Here is a 20,928-nt window from a genome sequence, read left to right as displayed (position 1 = left end):
TTATCAAGGACCACAATAGGTCAAAAATGGATCCAGGAAAATCAATTGATAATAAATTCAGCAAGTTGCATCCAAGTTTACCAGTAGACACAAGAATTGGCATAGTTGGAGCAGGGCCAAGTGGCTTATCAGCAGCATATGCACTAGCTAAGCTAGGTTATCACAATGTAACTGTGTTTGAGAAATGCCAGAATGTTTCAGGGATGTGCGAGTCCATCGACATCGAAGGTGAGGAACTTAATTATTGCACTCTCTTTCAATTGTCTTGTTGTCCGAGTATTCACTCATCAATGGCATTGGTATTCAGGAAGGACATATGATTTGGGAGGACAAGTTATAGCAGCAAACAGTGCCCCTGTTATAACTCACCTGGCAAAGGAACTAGGTTCTGAATTTGAAGAGATGGATTCGCACAAGCTTGCTCTGATCGACAGCAAAACAGGAAACATTAGAGATCTTGAAGTGGCTGAGGACTATGTGTCCATGGTATCTCTAACGCTAAAATTACAGGTAAGTTGTTCCAGAATAAGTTCTACTAGTTATAACTGGGTCAAAAGGAATACGATTGTCAATGCCAAAAATACTATTTGCTTAGTCTACCCCACTGTTGGGTAGCTGTTCTTTTGCTGAGATGTATGTTCTTTGGTAATTCTTATAGGATGAGGCAAATAGGTCAGGGCGAGTGGGAATTCATGCTGTCAGTGGATTGGCATCAGATCCAACTCTTGAGTTCTTGAAGCAACATGGATTGAGTTCAGTGCCAAAATCTGTAGCATACGGTTACACTGCTTCTGGCTATGGTTTTGTTCAAGACATGCCCTATGCTTTCATACAGGAGTTTACTAGAACCTCTATGGCTGGCAAGATCCGGCGTTTCAAGCACGGTTACATGAGCTTATGGGAGAAACTTAGTCAGTCATTACCATTTGAAGTTCTTCGTGGCACGGAGGTTCTGAGAGTCAAGCGTGACAGTCGCAGTGCAAGTGTACATATCAAGAACAACAATAATGACATAGAAGTTAGGGAGTTTGACAAAATCATATTGTCAGGTTCTATTGCTTTCAAGAATGGTAAAACATATCGATCTTTGAGTCTGACCGGTAAGCATGATTTAAATTCACCTTGCCTTTGATTGGAGCTAGTATTCGAAATATCTGAATTTGTATGCCTTCGTGTTCAGATGGAGAAAATGAGGTGGTAGAATTGAATGATCTTGAAAGAGAACTATTCAGTAAGGTACAGACAATTGACTACTATACTACTGTTGTTAAGATTGAAGGATTTGAGCACATGCCAAAGGGCTTTTACTACTTTGGAGAATACATGGAGGATCCAACAACAATAGGGCATCCAGTGGCAATGCAAAGATTCTTTGCTGACACAAATATTTTCTTGTTCTGGTCTTATGGGAATTCAGCAGACATCAAGGGCTCGTATGTGGCTAAATGTGTAACTGATGTCGTGACTTCTATGGGGGGAACTGTGCAAAGTGTGCTTTTACAGCGGCGATTCAAGTATTTCCCTCATGTCAGCAGTGAAGGTATAGGTCGACAGTGTGTTGCCTCTGATTACCAAATAATTTAATTTTCCTGCATTCCAACGGCAATGATTTCCTGCATTGCAGACATGAAAAATGGCTTCTACGAGAGGGTGGAGTCTCAGTTGCAAGGCTTTCAGAACACTTACTATGTTGGAGGTCTGCTGGCATTTGAGCTAACTGAAAGAAATGCATTATACTCCATTTCGGCTGTTTGTAAACACTTTGCCATTGACAGTGAGCTACCCCCGGTTCCTTATGTTAAGGTGAGTTAGACATACTGTCCTGATATACTTCAAGTAATTTTTGAATTTCTAGTGCCAAAAGCAGTTGTGCTTAAGTTTGTCAGTACTTGTTTATGCAGAGATTGTTTCCTCTGTCCACAAGAAATCCTTCACCTCCTAGAGACATTGGTGAGCTTGAAGGGGTTGAATTCCCTGATCTTCCATCCCTGGATGGATATTTGCAATACTGGGGAACTCATAAAGTCACTGCAAAGAAGGTTATCTACACTTGGATCAATGAAGAAGGGAAGATCATGAATCGTAGAACCTACCAAGAGCTTCATGATAATGCGTCTCGCATTGCATATAAACTATTGACAAGCACGAAACCTATTATCAAGCCTGGTGACAGAGTTCTCCTTATTCATCTACCTGGTTTGGAGTTTGTTGATGCATTCTTCGGATGCATCAGAGCAGGAGTTATACCAGTCCCAGTTTTGCCCCCTGACCCGATGCAAATGGGTGGGCAAGCACTTCTGAAAGTTGATAATATCTCTAAGGCGTGCAATGCTGTGGCAATTCTATCCACCTCTTCATACCATGCTGCTGTACGTGCAGGTTATGTCAAGAATATTGTCACTCTAGCAAAGAGTGCTCAGAAATGCTCAGCTCAGTGGCCTGACCTCCCATGGATTCACACCGACTCATGGATAAAGAACTATCGGCGAAGTCCAGACAGCTACAACTCAGAAAGTGCTGAATCTATGATTACCAAGCCCCAGCCAAGTGAATTGTGCTTTCTACAATTCACTTCGGGTTCCACCGGTGATGCCAAGGGTGTGATGATAACACATGGTGGACTAATCCACAATGTGAAGATGACGAAGAAGCGATATAGAAGTACCTCAAAAACTGTCCTCATCAGTTGGCTTCCACAGTACCATGACATGGGTCTAATAGGGGGTCTTTTCACTGCTCTTGTAAGTGGAGGAACTTCAATTCTATTTTCACCAATGACATTTATCAGAAACCCCCTATTGTGGCTGAAAACAATAAATGACTACCGTGGAACACATAGTGCAGGTCCAAACTTTGCATTTGAACTGGTGATAAGACGGCTTGAGGCTGAGAAGAATAAAATTTATGACCTTTCTTCATTGATCTTCATCATGATTGCAGCAGAGCCAGTAAGGCAAAAGACTGTCAAAAGGTTCATTGAGTTGACTCAACCTTTCGGCTTTTCTGAAGGTGTACTTGCTCCTGGGTACGGCCTTGCTGAGAACTGTGTCTTTGTTAGCTGTGCCTTTGGTGAATGCAAGCCCGTTTTCATAGATTGGCAAGGAAGAGTTTGTTGTGGGTATGTTGATCCAGATGATACAGATATTGTCATCAAAATTGTTGATGTAGACTCTTTGACAGAGCATCAGGAGGATGGTGCTGAGGGTGAGATATGGATCAGTAGTCCTAGTTCTGGAGTTGGTTATTGGAACAATAAGGAAATAAGCCAGAAAACTTTTTGCAATCAGCTTAAGAATTATCCTAACAAAAATTTCACAAGAACTGGTGATTTAGGACGGATCATCGCTGGTAAACTTTTTATTACAGGTAGGATCAAAGATCTTATCATTGTTGCTGGTAGAAATATTTATTCTGCAGATGTAGAGAAGACAGTGGAAGGTTCTTCCGATGTTCTTCGACCAGGCTGTTGTGCTGTTGTTGGTGTTCCTGAGGAAGTTTTAACCCAGAAAGGCATCTCAATTCCTGATTCTTCTGACCAGGTTGGACTTGTCGTGATCGCTGAGGTTAGGGAGGGTAAAGCAGTCTCTGAAGAGATTGTAGATAACATCAAAACACGTGTAGCGGAGGAGCATGGTGTAACTATTGCATCTGTCAAGCTTATCAAACCTAGAACCATATCCAAGACAACATCTGGGAAAATACGGAGATTCGAATGCATGAAACAGTTTGTTGATAATACTCTTAGCTTGGCAAATAGTAACCATATATCTAAGAAGAAGTCTCTTTTTCGGTCTCTCACTACAGGAACTGGAATGGAAATTAGGAGGCCCTCCTTGAAGCATACCATTGATCCCACCTTTCGCCCTCAGATCAGAAGCAAAGTGAAAAACTCCATGCAGATTATTGAGTTTTTAACACAGTTAGTATCAGATCAAACAGGCATTCCAAAGGAGAAAATTTCCCCAACTGACAGCTTACCTTCTTATGGCTTTGACTCGATTGCAGTGGTCCGAGCAGCACAGAAGCTCTCAGATTTTCTTGATACACCTGTTGGAGCAATTGACATCTTTACCGCAAGCTGCATTTCAGAGCTCGCTAAGTTCTTGGAGAATCTGGTGCATAAGTCACAACCACAGCTGGCACCTCAGCCCAGAGGCAAAGTGAAGAAGTCGAAGGAGATTATTGAATTTTTGAAACAGATAGTATCAGATCAAACAGGCATTCCAAAGGACAAAATTTCGCCAACTGACAGTCTACCTTCTTATGGTTTTGATTCAATCACAGTGGTCCGAGCAGCCCAGAAACTCTCAGATTTTCTCGGTATTCCTGTTGGAGCCATTGACATTTTTACAGCAAGCTGTATTGATGAGCTTGCTACCTTCTTGGAGAATTTGGTACACAAGTCACAACCACAGTTGGACCCTGATGAATCTTGCTCCGCTGAGGATGAGAATCTAGCGATTATAGATACCAGCAGTTCAGATCTCAGTGTGTTTGCTACTGGGACCCTCCAGCTCCTGGCTCTTACCTATGTATGTTTTATCCTGTTACTCCCAGCATATCTCGCAAGTTCAATGTACATGGGCATGCTATCTTCGGTCAGTCTGGTGAAATTACCACTGCTGAGCTATCTTAGTTCTTTGGTCCTGGCACCCATTGCTTGGATATGTTACGCCTTGTTCACCTCATTATCCCTGGCTATCTTGGGGAAGTCATTCCTTCAGCCAAATTATGTTCTAACCCCTGATGTTTCAATATGGTCAGTTGACTTTGTGAAATGGTGGGCACTAAGCAAGGCGCAATCATTAGCAGCTAAGATGCTAGCTGTACATCTAAAGGGTACAATCTTCTTGAATTACTGGTTCAAGATGCAAGGAGCTCGGATTGGGTCATCTGTTGTCATTGACACAATAGATATCACTGACCCATCCTTGCTAGCAGTTGCAGATGGTGCCGTGATTGCAGAAGGTGTTCTAATTCTGGGCCATGAAGTCCGTAATGAAGTGCTGAGTTTTAGGCATGTCAAGATTGGCCAGAAGGCATCAATCAGCCCTTATGCTGTCCTCCAGAAGGGCACCATTGTGCCCAATGGTGTTGTGGTTCCACCGTTGCAAAAGACCGAACAAGGGAAATCGACTTGTCTGGCTAGCAAAGCTTCTGCATACATGAAGGTAACTAGAAATAGTTGAATATATACACTAAGTACTTGTGCTAATACCTAAGATATTAAGGCATAACACAAGTAGAATTTTAGTTGGTTATTTCTAGGCATTGAAGTTAGCTACATAAATACACCTACGTATATAGATCTTGTGAAACTTTCCTCACCTCTTGCATTGCCTACTCTCCAGTACAACAACTAGAGGTACTATTTTTGAGACATAGCAAGGGACAGAAATTTTATAACGAAGGCCTAGTAATTAAAGACAATGTAAAGGTGTAATGTTGTGCACAAACGAAATATTTTTTTCTCTGTTTTCTAGCTCGATACCTGATAATATTGGAAATTCTCATCTGCATCTGCAAAACATGCTCTGCCATTTTCAGAGCCATTTTTTCCTCATATCTGTGTCTGTACAACTGAAGAATGATTTTTGTCATCTTTTTTTTACCATCTATTGCAGGAAGAAGCAAGGATAGCAGACATGGTATTTGAGCACCTTTTTAGCATCTATGCAGTAGGCTTCCTGGGTGCTCTGTCAAGTGCAACCGTCTTCATGTCGTATAGTCACTTCTCTGGCACCGCGACTTCACTTCAGCACTTCTCCTTTGCATGTATTGCTGGTGCCTTCCACTGGTTACCAGCTGTCATTGCTGCTTATGCTGTGATTGTCCGCGAGACGACCATGAGCCCAGTGTCATCTGCTTTCTTCCTCGCCTTCGCCTACTTGAGTTATGGGATCATCCTCAGTCTTCTCACCAGTATCACCAACAAAGCTCTTGCTACAAGGTCAGGGTCCAAGAAGAAGGATATTGCAAGTTTGATCCAGCGGCGCATAATCATCGCCGCGCACCTCAGATTTGCAAAGATGCTATCCGGAACAGAAGCCTTCTGCATGTACTTGAGGCTTCTCGGAGCAAAGATTGGCAGGCATTGCTCTATCCGAGCCATCAATCCAGTGGCAAATCCTGAGCTGATCAGCGTCGGTGATGGGGTCCATCTAGGTGATTTCTGCAATATTGTTCCAGGGTTCTACTCAAAAGGGTTTACCAGTGCGGAGATAAAGGTCCAGGACAACACTGTGGTTGGCAGTGGCAGCTTGCTCCTCCCTGGCTCAGCCCTCCAAGAGAATGTCATCCTGGGAGCACTCTCTGTGGCACCACAGGGTTCGGTTCTCCAGCAAGGCGGCGTCTATGTCGGCGCACAGTCTCTAACCTTGGTGAAGAACACCTTGATCGCAGAAGATGAGCGGATTGAAGAGATGGACCCGTTGTACAAGAAGATTGTTGGGAACCTTGCGGCAAACCTGGCCATCACCACCATGAACGTCAAGTCAAGATACTTCCACCGCATTGGCGTCAGCGGGCGGGGCGTCCTGAGGATGTACCAAGACATCCCTTCCCTGCCCAAGCACAAGATATTTGACGCCGGCAAGTCTTTCCCGGTGATCATCCGGCACAGTAACAGCCTCAGCGCGGACGACGACGCCAGGCTTGACGCCCGTGGTGCGGCAGTGCGGATCCTATCGGACGACGGCGAGGTGCCTCTTCTTGACCTTACCCTGAAGAGCGGCAAGGCGTTCTACGCGCGCACCATCGCGGACTTCGCCACCTGGCTCGTCTGCGGCCTGCCGGCGAGGGAGGAGCAGGTGAAGCAGGCGCCGCACATCCGCGACGCCGTCTGGGGCTCCCTGCGGAACACCGACTCGTACACCGTGCTGCACTACTACTCCAACATCTGCCGGCTGCTGCGGTTCGAGGACGGCAAGGAGATGTATGCCAAGTTCAAGCTTCGCCCGGTGGACAAAGACGTGTCGGAGGACTCCGGCCAAGTGGTGCCACGGGGCATCCTACCGCCGGAGACTGGCGCCATCCCGAGGGACGCCGACGACACGCGCCCGCTGCTCTTCCTCGCCGACGACTTCCGGCGCAAGGTGGAGGCCCCTGAGGGCGTGCGCTACGTCTTCCAGCTGCAGCTCAGGGATGTCCCAGCCGACAGCGCCGCCCGCGACGCCGCCCTCGACTGCACACGGCCGTGGGATGAGGCCGAGTTCCCGTACATTGAGGTCGGGGAGGTAAGCCTCAGCAGCAATGTCCCGACGGAGGAGACGGAGAAGCTCGAGTTCAACCCGTTCCTGCGATGCCCGGAGGTGGACGTGATCCCGGCGACGTCGTGCACGCAGAGCGCGTCCATCGACCACGGGCGCTCGCTGGTCTACGAGATCTGCCAACGCCTGCGGAACGGCGAGCCGCTGCCGGCGTCGTGGCGGGCGTTCCTGGACCAGTCAGACACCAAGATCGACCTGTCAGGCTGCCCGGTCATGGCGGCGACGCGCTCGAGCTCGAACGTCCGCCATGCCACCACCAAGGTGACGCTGGCGAGGACATGGTACCAGGCGCTCTGGGCCACGCTGTGCCAGCCACTGCTGCAGACGCTCGTGCCGTACTTCGCCATGGGCCTGGTCATCTTCCTGCCCCTCCGTGGCCTCCTCGCCGTGTCCACGGCCACCGGCACGCCTCTGTACTGGTCCCTGCCCATCTTCTGGGTGACGTCTGGCGTCGCCGCGATGGCCACCTGCGCTGTGGCGAAGTGGGCCCTGGTCGGCTGCAGGGCCGACGGCGACACGGTGCACATCTGGGCGCTGGCCGTGTTCCTGGACACGGTCTGGCAGGCCGTGCGCACGGCCACGGCGGAGTACTTCGCGGAGCTGACGCCCGGGTCCGTGCTGTTCGCGGCGTGGATGCGGGCCATGGGCGCGTCCGTGGCGGCGGCCGACGGTGTGTACGTGGACTCCATGGGCGTGCTGCTGAACCCGGAGATGGTACGTCTGGAGCGCGGCGCGAGCGTGGGGCGGGACGCGCTGCTGTTCGGCCACGTCTACGAGGGCGAGGGTGGGGAGGTGAAGTTCGGCACGGTGCACGTCGGCGAGGACGGCTTCGTGGGCAGCCGCGCCGTGGCGATGCCGGACGTCAGGGTCGACGACGGCGGCTGCCTCGGCGCCCTGGGTCTGGCCATGAAGGAGGAGATCGTGAGGAACAGGATGTAGAAGGGCAGCGATTGAGGAAGGCCACGGGCATCGGTGAAACTAGCGTTTCTCTTTCTCGTGGGGTTCTATTACTACTCTGTCTCTGGTACTTGTACACGTAGGATCGTATATACTAGTGATGATATGATCAATAAGTGGCCACAAATAATCGGATGTAAGCTACAAAGTGTACTCCGAGTTTTTTTTCAAGCCTGCTTATATCTGGAAAACTTCAATGAACATGCATGGCTCTTTTTCGAATGCACGCAGCACGCTACGTCCATATATCATCGACAAATTACAGTCTACACATACACTGTAGTGTTTGTGGCAGATTACAGTTCAATGAACATTGAACAAATTCTATTTGGATAATCGTATCATCTATTAGCAAACATGTCCAGATCAAACATCAAATAGAAGTGAAGTACTAAATTGCCAGCAGCTCACCCTCTCAGCATTCAGATTTCACCTAATAATAAACACATAAATCTCCTTCTGATGCATCAGCCAGTTTTGGATGCAAGTGATTAGAATCATTCGATCATAAGTTGCACTTACAGCACACAATTTTTTTGAGAAGGCAAAGTAGCAATAATCTTCTTTCTTCTATGTAAAGAAGGAATTCACACATGCAAGAAGGGAAGAACCATTGGCGAATTTGCACTTCTTAAGTATATAGAGATCTTGGAGTAACGTAGTGGGATCATATATGATCCAAGATTAACATTAGCATGCATGATCAAGGGTTCATATCGTGTTGTGAATTCATAATTGGAATAATAAAGTTTTGATTTGGGCATAACTACAATACAAGAGGCTCCATTGATTTCATATCAAATAAATATATAAATATCAAGAGGAAAAAAACTCAAATACTACACAAAATTATTGTTTCACACTTTTGGAAAAGATTGATTATTTTTTATCATTTACTTCTAAGAGAAATATTACGTGAACCGTAGTTAATGTTTCTATTATCTTCATAAACCACCATGTTATCACAACCGTGTGGACCAAAAGAATCCTTTAATTCTTTATTGTTTTATATACACCCATCACTTGCCATAGTCTATGTACAACACAGGAAAACAGGACTATGTACAATGTGGGTTTAATGAGTGCTCAGAGACACACAATGTTGCATAAAAGTTATTTGTACGCAGCAAAACATCTTGTCCTCCTATAAGCATAGCTCATGACTGCCATAAAAAAAACAAAATTGGAAAAACAGTTCTTTAGGTAATCAAAAGCACCTTCCAAATAAAATGGTGAACATATTTGCGACTTGGGAGTAAATGTATTTCTACAATAACAGATAATAATTGTGTTTTATACCCTGCTCCATCTTTTTTTTTTGGAAAAATATGTTATCTTGTTTCATTTGCTCACGTGATCCACATCCTCATCAAATTTCCATTACCCAAAAATATCCTATATAAATCTCTCGAGTCTTAGACGATCCTCCTTGCTCCAATCTATACATCGTTTCTCGTTTCCTTCTCTTCTCTCTTCGCTTGAACACTGATATCGCAGGTCATAGGTTTTTCTTTGAATGATTCCAATTTTTCATAAGCAAATTCAGATCTAATGCTATTCTTCCTGTGCTTTAATTTAATAACTATACATTTTTACATCATTTTTTCTCCTTTCTCGTGAATTTCTGTTCTTACATTCTCTCCATCATTCGCAGCGTAACTTAGAAAAATATTTGCGTCAAGACGCCTCCTTCGAGCAGATTCTTGGTACCAATCGCAAATGGACATGGACAAGACACCGATCCCAGGAGGAGGAGGAGGAGGCTGCGCCGGCAACGTTCCGGCGATGCAATCCTCGTGCGACGCGGTGGCGGCTTCGCCGGCTCCTCACACGGAGTGCGACATCAGCCGCATGCCGGACTCCCCCATGCGCAAGCCCGGCCACCGGCGCGCGCTCTCGGACATCATCGGCCTCCCCGAAGACCTGGACCTCGGCGCCCCCGGCGCCGGCGACGGGCTCGCGCTGTCGGACGAGAACGAGGAGGAGCTCTTCTCCATGTTCCTCGACGTCGAGAAGCTGAATTCGCGGTGCGGGGCATCGGAGTCGGAGTCATCGTGCGCCATGGCGGCGGTTGGGGGAGAGGCGACGCAGACGTCTTCCGCGCCTGGGGCAGGGCTCAGGCCGAAGCATCATCAGAGGCATTCGATGGACGCCTCGAGCTCCATCGACACGGAGAATCTGTTTGGGACATCGGCGATGGAGGGCGTGTCGCCGGCAGAGGCGAAGAAGGCAATGTCCGCCGCAAAGCTCGCCGAACTCGCGCTCATCGACCCCAAGAAGGCAAAAAGGTATTATTTTTGTGGGTTTCTTTTGTTTGTTCTTTATGTAATTTCATCTGTTAGATTATCTTTCGTTCATCTGAATGTGTTGCACAATCGAATGCTATTTTGTCATTAATTCGTTTAAGTAGATGGATTTTCTACTTTTTGGGCAGCGATTCTTGTTCTGGTTTGAGTTGTTGCATGATGATTCTGTAACTGATGCAAAATTGATGGCATGAAACACATGGAGTGGATATGGGGAATTTTTTACAAACTCATCAAGTGGATTTTCTCTTATTGAGATATCATTCAGAGTTCATTTCCGCCAACCAAAATTTAATCAATGTAATTTAACTTATTTAAAATGATATCCTTGTGTGTTGTTTTTTCTTGATAAAACTGGTGCCCAATAAGAAATGAAGCTGTAAGGATAATGGGATAGGACCAGAATAGCTTGCGAAATAAACATTTTCTTTTTGGGCCTGAAATATGAAGCACAGTTAGTTCTTTTGTTCCAGAAGTACTTAATTACCTACTCTGACTGTTACCTGGTGAATCATATGATAGGATTATAAATAATAGACAGTCAGCAGCAAGATCAAAAGAAAGAAAGATGCGTTATATTTCTGAACTTGAGCGGAAGGTGCAATTCATGCAGAGAGAAGCCACAGCACTGGCAACTCAACTGGCATTGTTACAGGTGTGGACTCTTGCGTTCTTATGGTGATCATGCAATTTTGAATTGTTAATTACTGTTCTATATTATTATGATATTATTTAGGATCGCCATTCAGGATGTTCTAGACTATCAGCAGTAGAAACCAACAGTAATTTGCTGGGTCTGAATCTGATGCAACATTTAGTTTTTTTTTTTTTGCTGTGGGCAGTTAAGGTTTTTGCTTTGTATCTTCGGTTACCATGTTGATTTTCTATTGATGTTCACTCCATATAGGATATAGCTAACCATTATTCCCTCCATTATACTGATACAGAGAGACACAGCTGGGCTCACAGCTGAGAACAGTGAACTGAAGATCCGTCTGCAGAACACAGAGCAACAAGTCCACTTACAAGATGGTAAAGCTTCCATCATACTAACACCTGTTTCTTCTAAATTTGTTATCCTGTTCATTTTGCTACAAGTGGAGCAATGTTGCAATTTATGCTCTGGTGACAAAACAATCGAAAAACTCACACAATTTCCGGCTTCTCTTGAATGCTGCCCCAGCTCTCAATGAGGCCCTGAAATCAGAGCTCCAGCGGCTGAAGATGGCGACAGGCCAGATGGGCACCAGCGGCGGAGGGGCGATGAACCTCGGCACATCACCGCACCCATTTGCCTTGAGCCAGCAGGTGTTTCACCCTAACCAAGCAATGCCGCCCTCCTTGGCGATGCAGCAACAGCATCCCAACCAGCCATTGCACCCTCTGCAAACCCAGCAGCTGCAGCAGGCTGCGCTCAACCTGAACATGAAAGGGCCAGCGCCTGCTCCCAACCAGTGGCAGTGGGGTGACGCATGGTCGGAGAGCAGCAGCAGCTGATTCGTCAGTGATGGAGATGGAGGGTGGTGTGATCTTCGAAATTGTGGCTATATGTCAGGACGGGATGATTTGGTTTTGGGTGTTACCCAAGTATAGATATGTGATGAATGGTGGTGGTATATGTTCCGGTAAAGAAAAAAGTGATATAGTTTAAGGAGGTTGTACGCTCAGATATCAAGTTCGCCTGTCTTGCTTTCCGAGGATGTTATGTCTTGGTTATACTGAATAGTTAAAGAAAAATTGTTACATGTTTGTGCAGTTTGTGTTTTTTTTTCTCGGGGTGTGCATAGGCGTGGTAAAGGGTCTTAATTTTTAGTCTAGACCCTAGTCTATCTATTATATAAATATTTGAGTGTTAGAAGAAGCCACCACATTCGTCGAGAGATGCTAGAAATTCTCACATTAATCTAAAAAAAAGAAGGATTCGGACCGTCGGATTTTATGAAGATCTAACAGTCTAGGTTAACCTAGAGAGTCCACATCTGACAAAAGAAGTAATAAATTGCTAGGTTAATTAGAAAAAGACCTAACGGTCTAGGGTAGCTTGGAGAGTCCATGTTTGATAAAAGAAGTAAAAATTGCCATGTTATATGATAATAGGAAAACGTCCGACAAAAGAAGTATGAAATTGCCAGATTAATTAGAAAAAAGTTCTAACGGTCTAGGGTACACTAAAGAGTCCACGTTTGACAAAAGAGAAGTAAAAATTGCCATGTTATTAATATGAAAACGAAACAAATTAATAGTCCAGATTAATTATAAAAAAGTTCTAACGGTCCAGGGTACACTAAAGAGTCCACATTTGACAAAAGAGAAGTAAAAATTGCCATGTTATTAATATGAAAACGAAACAAATTAATAGTATTAGATGCCGACAACATAGATGATAGATCACTGCATCGACGACCTCCTAATAAATCCATAGGACTCACAACAGAGATCAAAAGCCAACAACTTGCGTGCGGCTGCAAAGCAAGCTAGCTAGCACCAACAGGACACATGCGCACTTACCTACCTACCACCTCAGGAACAATGACTGATTGATTTGTCAAAGGTACGGTAACGATAATACCACATCATCAGTAGTAATCACAAGGTGGTAACTGCGGGGCAATTGATAACAACAACCAAGCCCCTTCATTAGCTAATTTGAGTAGGCGGTAATTAATCTACACAAGCACATTCATCATCATACACACACACTCGCAAATCAACACTCTTTTGCATACTGTACCCAATTACTAAGTTTCTTTTTTTTCTAATCTTACGCCAAACGTAAATCTATAATCCAAACTCCAAATAGGTCATGCGAATAGTCAAAAGGAATGCATTAACCGAGCTCTACGTATCTGTGGGTACCAATAATCTATTTAATCAATGGATAAAAAAGTAAACTTTGTCTCTCTTATAAAGTGCACGCTCAACCTTAGTCAAGAGCGACAAGAGATTAAAACATTAATCTCAAAAAGAAAATAATACACATCGGTGGACTTTACTATAATAATAGTCTACAGTAACTAAAAGAGTCATGAATAAATTTAGAAATTAAATTAATAAACTTATTAGTTGACTAAAGAGCTCATATAAAAAATATTAATAAACAAAAATTTAAAGGTTTTTTAGAAGAATAAGGAAATATGAAGTTGTGCTAAGAGCTCATGACTAATAAGGATAATAAATAGATAAATTAAGAATTAAGAAAATAAAAAATAGTAGTTTATTTGTATACAATTTGGAAAGAAACATAGCTGAATATAGAGTCTATGAAAAATACAATTAATAAATAACTAAATTTTTAATTAAAATATTATAAATTGGTATTAGATTTCCAACAATATAGGATAGGGAATTACTTATGTATAGATCTTATGCAATAAAATTTGTCAATAGGTAAATTGATTTTTGAAATATGACTTGAAGCTACCATGCTACTCGAGAAAGAAATAACTTACATCATTGATTTTGTATGATGCTCTAATTATCTAGATTAATCCTAAGAATTCATCTTGAGTATGACCAGTCAATAGCTAAATTAAAAATTAATTACAATAAAAGGAAATATAGTAGTATTCTAAATAAATTTAGAAGCAAATAGTAAAAAATAAAAAATCCAAATCAAATAGATGTATTAAATAACAATATTGGAAAGAAAAATAGTGAAAAGTTGTATTTCCAAGCAAATTAATTAGATAAAAAATATGTGTAGAATATAATTAGTCAATAGATAAACAAATACAAAATCTCGATATTCAGATCTAGCAACTTACTGTATAAATTTTAACATAAAAAGATCAAGCCACCATGTTAATGTTGAGGGACAAGAAAATATTACATTAATAGTAAACCTAAGCATTTTAGGCCCTGCTAAGTTCATTGGGTCTTGCTCCCCCCATACCTTTGTATGGTCAGGATTAGTCAGAGAAAACCAGGCTTGAGAAGTTCAGCATCACGAGAGCATGGCCAACATCATAAGTTAATTATTAATCAACCAAGAAATAGTGGAAAGCTCAAGCTCAGTCTGAAAGTTACCCATAGGACAGAACTATGTGCGAAGTTTAGACCCCAAATTAGTCCGGTATATTATCGGCTCGACTTAAAAAATACTCAAGTCAAATCACTGAAAACAAAGGGAAAATATATATTGTTTTTAAGCATATAACTGATAAATGTATTATAAGAATATATAAAAATGGAAAATGTGAAAAAGATGAAATTTGTTGCAGTCGTATATGGATTTCACTGACTCGGTTTCTGTATGAAATTAAAATTCATGATGAATAGAATAGAAGGAACTCTTCATTAGTATGAAAACAAAAGGAAAAATTGATAGGAAACGAGGATCACATGGTATCAAAAGGAGCTAAGGACGGCTTCAACTTCTATGATGTCGTCGCCCATGTCGTTGGCCATCACTAGAAGAGGCACCACGGATGCCACCTCTAGCTATGGCAAACGCATCCCTCAGCAAGGTTTATTTCTTGATGCCATATCACCTACACAAAAAGTTGAAGATGCAACGCTGCTATGGCTTACAAGGCATGGCTAAAAGGCATATGAATAATGACACCACGGATGCCACCTCTAGCTATGGCAAACGCATCCCTCATCAAGGTTTATTTCTTGATGCCATATCACCTACGCAAAAAGTTGAAGATGCAACGCTGCTGTGGCTTACAAGGCATGGCTACAAGGCATATGAATAATGCATCCGCCAAAATAAGATTGAACAGAGAAGTCAAATATAACTAGCCTAGCTAGACATAATAATTTGGTTGAGTGAGTCCGGACTACATTCACTTGCTGACTACACAGAACCACTAAGGTATCCATAGGCCATATCTTCTAACCTTAAAAATAGTTTATGTCATATCTAAAACTCTCTAGCATGAATTCACAATACAAGACCAAAAATACAATACGTTCAATAAGCACAGAACATAAATTTCTATATAAAATTTTTACTAAGAGTTCATCATCCACCACAAATATCATGAAAAATGTGATACCTTGGTTTGTGCTATTTGAATAAAAGAATGACAACAAAATAAAAAATCTTTGGAAAAAATTAATTTAAAGTAAAAAAAGTATAAATGTTAAAAAAATAGCTAGCTACCCGCGCTATTTGCGCGGGCCACCTTGCTAGTTATCTTATTATTTGGCCAACAAACGAAGCCTCCACGTTCGCTCTCAAGGTCTAAAAATTCCCACGTTAATCGGAGAAAAAAAAAATTAAAATTACCTACCACTGCCATTACGAAAAAATTAGCCTAAAATACTCCTGTGGCTAATTAAAAATCACCCACCAATACCATTATGAAAATTAAATATAAAATATCATTTAGCTATGTATCAGTTACAAATATATACTTTTAATAAAAACTAAAGCTAACAGCAATCAATCAAAATAAAACAAAAATAAGAATAATTATATGCATAATATTATTAAAGCTCAACAAATTAAATTGTTATTATAGGTAGATCATATATGAATTGTTTTAATAACTAATAATAAGATATAATTTATGATAATGAACAGGGTGATATATGGTAAAAAATAGTATAATCTTTAAGTAAGAATACAACGACATGCAAATTTTTGAATTTTCAATACTAGCCGCGCAAATGCGTGGGCTATACGCCTAGTCTAGATAATTTTAGGGTCGGGTTCTAAAAGGACCGGACTCTAATCTTATTCAATTTTGAGCTAAAAATATTAACAGTAAGTTGGATTGTAAAGAGAATACCATCCCTAGGTGTGCAGGTTCTGCAGCTTATACTTGATTGACATTTTGATCAGACAGTCTGTGACTGCCAAAATGGTACGAGTAAAGTGAGCCTGGTGAGCTGTATGATGCCGTTGGGTATGAAGAACAATTTCTCGTCAGAGTTAATTCATGCTCTTTTGTTCAAATGAGCATGGAAATCTTTGCTTAGGTGATGGATGAATGTTCATCGGCGTGCAGAGAAATTCAGAACTTTTTGAAAGGTTCGAGAAATTCAGAACTTGATTCACCATCGGCCATTATGCTATTGTAAATCACATCAGGAGAATGGTATTATCAGAAGGGATTCCTGGCAGTAGTTTGTGTTTCGTCGATTAATTCCCGGAAATAGAGCTTGTAAAGGAAAGTGTCAACATGTATGAAGGTCCCGCCGGTGTTGAGGCCGTACTGCTGCGCCTTTGAAACTGAAGACGCCGACGCCGGTGAGGTTGAAGACGAAATGAGAAGGAAGTACCGGAGGACGGCAGAGCGACGACTGACGCGCGGACCTCTCAGCTCCAGCTACTCCATCCAGGTCCAGGCAACGGTGCCGTGGCCTGTCCGGTCGGCGATGGAGGAGAAGGATCCCGACGACGAGGAGCACCGGTGGTAGCGGGGCCAGACGTCCCAGTTTTGGAGCACTAGGCCTCGGCGACGCAACGAGTGGGGCGGTTTTTTTATTTTTTTATTTTTCATTTTTGTTTTTTATAAAAAATATATTTTTGATTTGAAAATTTACAGAAATATATGCCCTTTTACAGAAATATATATTTTTTAAAAAACGAAAATAAAAAATATACTTTCGATTTGAAAATTTACAGAAATATATATTTTTGTAAAAAACGAAAATAAAAAATAAAAAATAAAAAAACCACACGAGTGGGCTGAGCTGATTGGGCCGGCTGTTGGCCCATAAACCCTCCAGGCCATCTTCCATCTTCGCGAGATCGAATCTCAGCCGCTTATTTAGACTCAACACCCACCCCTCAAAAAAAAAAAAAAGATTTGCGGATGGTGTGGACCTCCCCTGGACTGTAACACACCACATCATCATATTTACTGTTGCAGGCAAGCACTCTAGCATCTGAATTGTATTGTGATTACGTAAATTCGTAATATACAAGTCAAATGGGTCGTGGACTCGTGGTCTTACTCTTTTAACTGATATTTCAAGTTCATATCCAAAGAAAAATGGTAACATTTCAGAACATGCATGGGCCAATTATTTAACTATATTAGTATATATGCCTAATCCAAACTTTTTATGCTATGAAAGTTCCTCTAACCAGGAGCAGGAGGTCCTTCCAAGTGGTAGCAGGTGGAGTTCTGACTTTCTGCTGGCATGGACAGGTCTCCTCCTGCTAAGACTGCAAGCCACTGTTGATATGGAGCTTCATCTCAACTGCAGGCTGCAGCGTGCAACTTGTTGAGCATGCTGTCGGTGAATTGAAATAAGGCCTTCCTTGCTGCTGCCCTAGATACGAGGATGACGACAACAAAGGACAATCCAGATGCAAAACCCAGCAAGGTACATAGATATGTCACCATCTCAGAATGTTGATGATGTTTATGGTGCTGACGCTTGATGCTATTTGGTAAACAAATTCTTGACACTAGCGGATATCCACAAAGATTTACATTTCCCAAGTACGAATCTCCTCCAAAAGTCGCAAATTGATTTCCTAAAGGTATTTCTCCTGAGAGATCGTTGTAGGATAAGTTCAGGATGCTCAGAAAACTCAATGACACGAGGCCTTGAGGAATTGGACCTGATAGATTGTTCCATGAGAGATCAAGTGATTCTAATCTGATCATACTTCCCAGTTCGTCAGGAATACTTCCTCCAATGCAATTTCTTGACATATTCAAGCTATGTAATGCAGACAGGAGTCCTAGTTCACTGGGAACCTCACCAGTAAATTGGTTTGCTGAGAGATCAATGCTCTTCACACGGTCAAATTTGCTAAAAGTATCTGTGTACACTGAAAAGTAAGCGCCCCCAATACCATAAATCTTGAATTTAATAAAAGGAGTTGTGTCCCCCTCTGGATTATCCATGCACATGGATGTTAAATTTCCCAGAAAATGTGGTACAGGGCCAGATAGTTTGTTGTTACTTAAGTCCAAATATTGCAGAGCATGAAGGTTTGACAGTACTTCAGGTATTTCACCAGAAAATTCGTTGGACCTTAAATTCAGAAACTGCAGAGTTTGTAGACCGTTACCAATCCATTTTGGTATGTTTCCTGACAGATTATTCTCTCCAAGATCAAGCAATACCAGCCCATTACATGATTGTAATGAGGTGGGCAAAGTCCCAGATAAGTTATTCTTGCCGAGGTGCAATGAGATGAGAGAATTTAGAGAACCCATGGTCGATGGTATTTCTCCCCATAATTTATTGCTTGAAAATTCTATGATATACAGGTTCGAATTCTTATGCCAACAATCTGGAAGCTCCCCCGAAAGATTGTTACTGGAGAGATCAATAACTTCCATGGATAGCATGTTGCATAAATCTGTTGGGATTACTCCGCTAAGATAATTGTTTGAAAGCAGCAGGTAATACAATTCATTGCCCCCAAAGCTCTGTGGCAATGATCCAGACAAGTAGTTGTGGGATAAATCCAACATTCGAACACCAGTCGGCAAATCAGGAATTCTTCCCTCAAGTTGATTATTCCTCATGTTCAGAATTGTCAGCATTTTCAATTGCTCCAAACTTGCTGGCAACTTCCCAGTTATGTTGTTTGTTGACACATTTAAGCTTGTAAGCGATGAAGACAAGGTCCAGATCCAGTCAGGTAACATACCACTAATGCCTGCACTGCCTACATCAATCTTCTCGATTCTAGTTTGAGATTGCAGCCACGTTGGAAATTGTGGCCCAACCAAGCAAGTATGCATTCCTACCTCTCTCAGCTGAAAGGGTGGCACCCAGCTGGGCTTCATGACAATCTTCAAGGAATTTGATGACAAAACTAAAGTATCCAATCCTGATAATTTGACAAAGTGCTGTTCCGATAATGTGCCTCCAAATGAATTAGAGGAAATATCCAAGTGTGTCAGGTTCGATAGATTGCCCATGCTGGCTGGTACATCTCCAGATAGTGAGTTCTTACTCAGATCAAGAACTCTTAAGCTAGCCATTTGCTCAAGCCAACCTGATAGATTTCCTTTTAACTTGTTATCAGCAAGGTCAAGGATTAGCAACCGCTTCATGCAGTGTAACAGAGCCTTCGCTATAACTGTGATATCTCCTGATAAAAGGTTTCCGGACAAATCAACGTGTACTAAATTGCACAAACCACTTACTGATCTTGGTATCGATCCTTCCAACTTGTTGTCCTTTAGTCCGACAAACTTAAGTGATGTCAGCTTTCCAAGCTCATCGGGAATCACACCTGAAAGCCCACAGCTAGATAGATCCAACTCTGAAAGGGAAGATAGATTCCAAATCCAACTTGGCAAGGAAGAATTCAGATTAGTGTTACTCCTGAGATCAATTATTTTAAGGGTGGTGAAGTTGACCTGAGAAAAACTATTGAGGTTGGTGGCAGGAAGACTTGCATCATTCAAGCAAAGCACTTGCAGAAAAGGAAGCACATTCACAGCCTGCAGCCAATCCAAGGAGGCAGCAAGATATGACCAACTGAGGTCAAGATATCTCAGGGAAGTGAGTTTTGAAACCCAATGGAAGTTGTCGACAGTTATCATATAATAAGAATCGGATAGGTCAAGATGTTGGAGCCTTGATAAATTACCAAGCTGAGGAGGGACTGGGCCACCAAAATGGGCACCCGAAAGATCAAGATACCTCAACATCTTGAAGGAGCCTATGAATTCTGGGATGCTCACCCCGCCAAAGTCATTTTGGCTGAGGTTGAGGTACACCAAATTTGTCAGAGCAGCCAAAGATGGACTGATGTCACCTTGGAGAGCGAATTTGCCAAGGTCGAGCTGGATGACACGGCTGGTCTTCTTGCTGCACCTAACACCGCTCCAGTTGCAACAGTTTTCGCCTCGCCATGAACTCAACTTTCCATAAGGATTGTTGATGCTGGCGTTGAAGGCAACCAAAGCACCCCTCTCTGCTGCAGTGCACGCCACTGTCTCCCTGGTGTTGACAATCAGGCACCAAAGGGTCAGTGCTTGTCGGGGAAAATTTGAGTAGAATAGGGGAGCTAGTTCTTCGCAGTCTCATGCTCGTATTTCTTATGGAAAATGGAGTCAGTGCAGCTGAAGACTTGGGCCTCTAGTCTTCGGCTCTTTGCTCCCAGTTTCCATGAACCGTAGACTTCTAGTTTGATTTTGAAGCTTTCTTTTACGCGTATTGATTGTAGTTTGGACCGCCTTGTCCTTTTCCAAGGGCGGAAGGGAACTGCAGACCCCCATTTAATCATTCCATGTTGAAAAGTAGATGCTGTCCTTTTCTGGAGGTACCTTCAGAAATAAAACATATGGTTACATTTCTATTTCATTTTGCATGCATGTATCTTATAACTGAATCTCTACAAAACTTGAAGTCTAGCTCTACTTGAAACCGAGTAAAGTTGATGGATGATGATGTGATTGTTAAACATGACAGTTGTTAACTTACCGTACGTTTAGAAGTAGACATCTGATCTGCGTTTTTTT

At 42.7% G+C, this 20,928-nt stretch overlaps 3 protein-coding genes across 3 annotated transcripts; 2 read left to right on the top strand and 1 right to left on the bottom strand.

The window, feature by feature from the left end:
• LOC120680005 lies at window positions 1-8,407 on the top strand. Its single transcript, XM_039961657.1, has 7 exons — window positions 1-228; window positions 308-510; window positions 659-1,100; window positions 1,181-1,540; window positions 1,625-1,803; window positions 1,902-5,171; window positions 5,625-8,407. Exons 1-7 carry the CDS (start codon window positions 27-29, stop codon window positions 8,205-8,207), a joined length of 7,239 nt encoding a protein of 2,412 aa, XP_039817591.1. The 5' UTR covers window positions 1-26; the 3' UTR covers window positions 8,208-8,407.
• A 1,450-nt stretch (window positions 8,408-9,857) lies between these two features.
• LOC120680031 (transcription factor RF2a-like) lies at window positions 9,858-12,207 on the top strand. Its single transcript, XM_039961678.1, has 4 exons — window positions 9,858-10,513; window positions 11,054-11,186; window positions 11,479-11,563; window positions 11,715-12,207. Exons 1-4 carry the CDS (start codon window positions 9,945-9,947, stop codon window positions 12,026-12,028), a joined length of 1,101 nt encoding a protein of 366 aa, XP_039817612.1. The 5' UTR covers window positions 9,858-9,944; the 3' UTR covers window positions 12,029-12,207.
• Window positions 12,208-17,368: 5,161 nt separating this feature from the next.
• LOC120678300 (receptor-like protein EIX2) lies at window positions 17,369-20,685 on the bottom strand. Its single transcript, XM_039959429.1, has 2 exons — window positions 20,619-20,685; window positions 17,369-20,489 (listed from the first exon to the last, which is right to left on the bottom strand). The coding sequence occupies exons 1-2, from the start codon at window positions 20,683-20,685 to the stop codon at window positions 17,689-17,691; spliced, it is 2,868 nt and encodes a 955-aa protein (XP_039815363.1). The 3' UTR covers window positions 17,369-17,688.
• Between the last annotated feature and the right edge of the window lie 243 nt (window positions 20,686-20,928).

Source organism: Panicum virgatum, chromosome 6N (genome assembly GCF_016808335.1).
Source record: "Panicum virgatum strain AP13 chromosome 6N, P.virgatum_v5, whole genome shotgun sequence".
Taxonomy (NCBI): domain Eukaryota; kingdom Viridiplantae; phylum Streptophyta; class Magnoliopsida; order Poales; family Poaceae; genus Panicum; species Panicum virgatum.
This window is presented reverse-complemented; position numbering and strand designations above follow the sequence as displayed.

Coding starts and splice junctions, on each gene's coding strand:
- LOC120680031 (XM_039961678.1), top strand. CDS start 9,945: ATGGACATGGACAAGACACCGATCCCAGGAGGAGGAGGAGGAGGCTGC. Junction 11,187..11,478: donor CTCAACTGGCATTGTTACAG/GTGTGGACTCTT, acceptor ATACTGATACAG/AGAGACACAGCTGGGCTCAC. Junction 11,564..11,714: donor ACAAGTCCACTTACAAGATG/GTAAAGCTTCCA, acceptor ATGCTGCCCCAG/CTCTCAATGAGGCCCTGAAA.
- LOC120678300 (XM_039959429.1), bottom strand. CDS start 20,685: ATGGGGGTCTGCAGTTCCCTTCCGCCCTTGGAAAAGGACAAGGCGGTC. Junction 20,490..20,618: donor CCAAACTACAATCAATACGC/GTAAAAGAAAGC, acceptor TACGAGCATGAG/ACTGCGAAGAACTAGCTCCC.
- LOC120680005 (XM_039961657.1), top strand. CDS start 27: ATGGATCCAGGAAAATCAATTGATAATAAATTCAGCAAGTTGCATCCA. Junction 229..307: donor CGAGTCCATCGACATCGAAG/GTGAGGAACTTA, acceptor ATTGGTATTCAG/GAAGGACATATGATTTGGGA. Junction 1,541..1,624: donor CCCTCATGTCAGCAGTGAAG/GTATAGGTCGAC, acceptor CCTGCATTGCAG/ACATGAAAAATGGCTTCTAC.